The sequence below is a fragment of the Chiloscyllium plagiosum genome, chromosome 21 (assembly GCF_004010195.1).
Source record: "Chiloscyllium plagiosum isolate BGI_BamShark_2017 chromosome 21, ASM401019v2, whole genome shotgun sequence".
Lineage (NCBI taxonomy): Eukaryota > Metazoa > Chordata > Chondrichthyes > Orectolobiformes > Hemiscylliidae > Chiloscyllium > Chiloscyllium plagiosum.
In genome coordinates, this window is record NC_057730.1 from 57,733,335 (window position 1) to 57,738,894 (window position 5,560).

Here is a 5,560-nt window from a genome sequence, read left to right on the forward strand (position 1 = left end):
GACCTTCTTTCCAAAATCCCATTCCATAAGGAGGTTGAGACAGGAAACTTTCTCCCTCAGCACATCGCCAGTAGGATGTGGTATCCATGACAAGGAGGTGCTGGTGTTGGATTGGGGTGGACAAAGTCAGAAATCACACATCAGGTTACAGTCCAACAGGTTTATTTAAAATCACAAGCTTTCGGAGCGCTCCTCCTTTGTCAGGTGAATTTTAACTAAACCTGTCTATAACCTGGTGCCCTGTGACTGTGTGATGTGGTGCTGGGACTTTAAGCTCAACACCCCTAAGCTAGATCTCAATTATTGTCCCATTAATTGAACAGCACAGAACATCATTTGACCCACTATGTTAGCACCAGGAGAGAATTTTCCACCAAATTACTCCCCTATAGACTCTAAAATGCACTCACCATTCCCAAAATACTGTTTGTGTTCAGCACCAACATTATAAACGCGTGCATTCCCTTTACCCAAATCCTTAATATTATTTTCCCTCTCTCTGTGCAGAGCTTAACAGACCTTTTTCAGAATACAAAAGCAGCCTCTTGAGCCATGTCTTATTTCCATAAAGGGAGGGCTTGGCTGGGGCAGGGGGAGCGACAACAGATGTTGCTTTAACAACCAAAGGTCAGGCAAACATGCAATCGAGCTCATTTGCTGAATACAGCTTGCTTTTTTTGCAGCATCCTGATCCCAGTGGTATTGTTTAAAAACTGCATTTAAACCATTCAATAACTTGAAGGTGTGCTTTCAGGTCACATATTTTAATGACTTTTCACAAATTAACATGTTCCCTATTAATTTACTGTAAAATATTAACCGTAGAAGAAGGATCAGCACTTATTTTCACATGCATGAAAACCTTGCTCGCTGCTCCATTTGTACTGGATCTCGAACATTTTAACTGTAATTGGGAATGAGTTTTCGTTTTCTCCCTCTGGCATACATTAAATTCCTTATTCAGCATTATTTTCAAGGTGGTGCAGTAGTTCTCCTGAATGATTGTTCTTCATGCAAGTCATGGCAGTCAGCCTGGAAAGATTATTTGACAGGAGAGGAAATAACAACAAGGTGGGGATCAGCTGTGATCAATGTTTCTTCCTCTCACACACACAGTGGACCTACCCAGCCGCTCAAACATGGCTCCGAATGGGAGGGGGCCAGGAAAATTGCACATACAATTGGTTTCCTGATGTGTTCATATTCTCTCATGCTTTTCCTATAGCCACACTGCAGCCTATTCAGCAGCAGCAGAAACACCAAACAAATTAAAAGAGTTAAACTGCAGCAGTACAGTAGTGTTTCAAATGTTACAGGCCAGATCCGACCCAGCACACTGTATCCACACAGTGGGAATTGGGAGGAAATGGCTGCAATACAACTACAGGAGGCTTAACTGGTTCAGGCAGAAAATGGTAAAGCTGGTGTCTTTCCATGTCGCAGCCTTGCCACTGCTGTGCAACGTTTGGAAGAGGATGACTCCACTCAATATAGACCGAACATGCCTCTGCCACAATGGGATAACTTCTCTAGCGCTTTCTGCCCCTTCCTGCTGCTCGGGCCTCAGCATTAATGCCCTGGTTACAGAGAGAGCAGTCAGCTTCCCTGACCATGCACCATGCTCCCTCCCAAATCCATCTACTCACAGCAAATGAAGAGGCAACACCAATTTCAAGCTCCCTCACTCAACAGCTGAATTCGAAACCACTGCAGAGCATACACTAACTAATTCAGCAGAAACATGGGACCCTCTGGCCTGTATGGGTCAGAGGCAGTGTCGTTATGATTGATTAAGTGGTAACATTCTCCATGCTCAAACATTTTTTCTCCACAGCACTTTGGCTCACATTCGAAGTTTGAGCAGTGTTGGTGAAGCAGACATGTGTTCACTTTAGGCCCAACTGGATAATTCTTCAATAGTCAGGCAGTCAGTGCATTTCATATACATCCCTGGTTCAATACAAAGTGCCAGAGAAACTGGAAAATAGACTCTCAAGCATATACACAACAACACTTATTTTCATAATTGAAACAAATTGTAGGATAGTTACAAACCAAATAAATTATGACATTACCCACTTTACTGTATATTAGTAATCTATTGAAAAAATGGATTGATTATACAAAGAAAGTATTTAAATGCGTTCAGATACGTAGATAGCAGCCTTGCATCCAGCTTGTATAACATTCTTCAATAACGCATATGCAGGTGCCTAAAAAATAAAATTGAGAATAAATCAAAACAGTGGCACAGCTTTTCCCACTACAAGACCATAAGAAATAAGAAGAGGAGGCGGCCATTCATTCCCCCAAACCTGCTGCACCATTCAAAAGGATCATGGCTGATTTTATATTCCTCACATCTACCTTCCTGTTCTTTCCCTGCAACCTTTCACTCCCCGACTGATAAAGAATCTATCTCTCTCAGCCTTAAATATACACAAGGACTCTGCCCCCACAGCTCTCTGTGGCAAGGAGTTCCAAAGACACTCAACCCTCTGACTAAAGAAATTCCTCCCCATCTCAGTCTGAAATTGGCTCCCCTTTACTCTGAGACTGTGCCCTCTGGTCCTAGACTCTCTCATGAGGAGAAACATCCTCTCAACATTGACCCTGTCAAGCTCCTTAACAATCTGATATGTTTCAATGAGATCACCTCTCATTCTTTTAAACACCAGTGAGAACAGTTCCAAATGTTTAGCCTCTGCTCTTAAGACAATCCCTCCATCCCAGGGATCATGCTAGCGAACTTTCTCTGAACTGCCTCCAATGAAATGATATCTTTCCTAAAATAAGGGAACCAAAACTGCTCACAGTCCTCGAGATGTGGTCTCAGCAGCACCTTGTACAGTTGCAGTATGGCATCCCTACTCTCATACTCCAACCCCCGAGAGAAAAAGACTGACATCCCTTAGCCTTCTTGATTACCTGCTGCCCCGTATGTTAACTTTCTAAGTTTAATGCACAACTTTCCCCAAATCCCTTTATGTTGCAGCTTTCAGCAGGTTTTTTTTCCCATTTAAATATATTTCCTGTTGTTTTCCATTCCAAAAAAAAACCCTTGCATTTTCCCAAATTGCTATCCATTTGCCAACAACTTGCCCATTTACTTATCTCTGTCAACTGTATCTCTCTCACAACCTGCCTTTCCACCGATTCTTGTATTATCTGCAAATTTGGCTCCAATACATTCACTTCTTTCCTGCAAGTCATTAATATATATTGTGGCCATCACACTGACCATGAGTTGCCAACCTCCCACTTACTGTTTCCTGCCCCTGAGCCAATTCCCTATCCATGCCAATGTACTACTTCCACTGCTGTGGGCAAACACCTTCTGGAAGTCCAAACTAAACACTGGTTCTGCTCTCTCCACTCTGGTTGAGATTTCCATTTACCAAGAAAATAAATTTGCAGAAACCATGCGTTAACTTGAGTCAGATTATCAATCTTGCAGGTCTCCTTCCTTCAGTGATACACATGACTCAGGTACCATAGGACAGTGTCACTTTCACACTTTAAGCACACAGATGCCTTTGTGACACTGCTGATAGTGATACATAGCTGCCTATTGCCCATATGTACACAGCACAATAACTTCCACCAGTTTGTTGAAGCCAAGTTAATTTTTTTAAAAATTCCTTAAAGAGATACATGTTTTTCCTTTTGGGTTATAGAAAATGAAAATTGAACACTCGTATATGTTTACATATAATACTCCAGGAGGTTACTTTCTTCCTCTTACAACTTGAAGATCAAATGGAATTGTGTGGTGTATACATTGGCTTCATTTGTAGGACATTGATTTCACTGGCTGGGCAGAAATTATGGGAACACCACCTCCTGCAAGCTCACCTACAAACCATTCACCATCCTGACTTGGAAATATACCACTGTTCCTTCACTGTTGCTGGGTCAAAATCCTGGAATTCCCTCCCTTAGGACACTGTGGGTCAACTTACAGCACAGGGACTGCAGCGGTTCGAGAAGGCAGCTCACCCCCCACCTTCTCAAGGGCAATTAGGGACGAGAAATAAATGCTGGCCCAGCCAACAATGCCCATGTCCCTTAAGTGAATATAATAAAATGGAAGTGAGTTTTCTACTGGTCACCAAAAGTGTGAGATTAACATTAACTTTGATTTATCTTAATTCCCCCTGTCATTGTGGTAAAGTGTCTAATTATCTATTGGCATTATTCGTCCTTAGACAAGCAACATGAAATCTCACAAACCAAATGCAGAAATTGTGGAAGTTAACCCATCTACACAACTTAACACCATTCCATATCACCAATGCTGGCACCCATTGGGCTACTTAGACAGCTCAATATTTGATAAGATATCTGAATACTTAACAGAAAACATCTAAACAAGAGCCTACCATTTCTGCATCATGTGCTAATCCTGTGTCATGATGCTCCATTTCATCATCTCTGAATTTCTTTAGAATCTGTTTAAAAAAAGTATCCTTCTTATCCACAATAAAATACAAGTCATATCCCTGAAGACCAAATCACACTTTATTAAATATAATGCATACAATAGACTCAATGCTAAAGGTTACAAGTTACATGTTGGTACCTTAAATGTATTACTATTCCAGCTCAAAGAACGGATTAGAAAGCTGTGGTGTTCAGTCTTGAACAGGAATGTTTGCATTTGAAGTAAGAATGTTTCATTTACTCCCCCCGATATTCCAGATGTCATAGAGTCATAGGTTCCACAGCACAGAAAGAGACCCTTCAATCCATCATGTCCATGCCAGTCATCAAACGTCCTTCTATTCTGGTGCCCCTTTGCAGTAGGTAGCTTGTAGCCTTGTATGCCATGGCACTGAGCTATGCTTGCAGCTGTCTGGTTTTCTGAACAGCAAAGCAGCATGATTTTGGAAAGGACAAGAAAAAATACTGCCTACGCAAAATTAATATTTCACTTCTTAAAAATGTCATGTTGATTGAATTACATTTAAGTTATCTACATTTTCTAAAGATTAGAAATTTTATAGATCAATTTCAGAACATCTTGTTTTTGATGAGCTCAACTAGTGTAAACCTACAAAGTGATAATGGCTGAGAGATTTTAACGGCACAGTGGTAATGTCCATGTCTCTGGCTAGGAGGTCCAGGTTCAAGTACTACTTGGGCCAGAGGAGTGTAATAACAACTTTAAATAGGTTGATTTGAAAATCTCTCTCTAATATGATGGCTGAACACAGGGGTATGCATCAATCGCCAATAACTGGGGCTCAGGGCTCTAAGGGACCTTCTATGTTCAGGTCAGGGGCTGAGGTTCAGGCCCAGGATTTCTGTCCCTGCCCCTACCTTGGCTTCCCACTGAGTGTTAATGGATTCCAGTTTAGTGCTTATGTTGTTCACCAGATCACTTCAATATGGAATCTTGGTACTGGCTGCTACTTCTCTCATTACTCTCAAAATGAGTATGTCAGTACCACGCTGCGCTCACTCTCAGCAGTACTCCGCTGCTGATCTCAATGTTATGCCGGTGTTGGACTGGGGTGTACAAAGTTAAAAATCACACAACACCAGGTTATAGTCCAAC

At 41.6% G+C, this 5,560-nt stretch overlaps 1 protein-coding gene across 2 annotated transcripts in view; it reads right to left on the reverse strand.

The window, feature by feature from the left end:
- Positions 1 to 745: 745 nt before the first annotated feature.
- The window catches only part of coq7 (coenzyme Q7 homolog, ubiquinone (yeast)), a 16,518-nt gene continuing 11,703 nt past the window's right edge, over positions 746 to 5,560 (reverse strand). The window contains exons 4-5 of one of the 2 annotated variants that reach the window (XM_043712158.1): positions 4,383 to 4,451; positions 746 to 2,213 (exon numbers count right to left, since the gene is read on the reverse strand). In XM_043712158.1, coding sequence (XP_043568093.1) covers positions 2,136 to 2,213; positions 4,383 to 4,451 — 147 coding nt within the window. In that variant the 3' untranslated portion in view covers positions 746 to 2,135. Of the gene's footprint in view, positions 2,214 to 4,382; positions 4,452 to 4,616; positions 4,864 to 5,560 lie in introns of those variants that run through there. The other variant, XM_043712159.1, reaches the window with a different exon arrangement.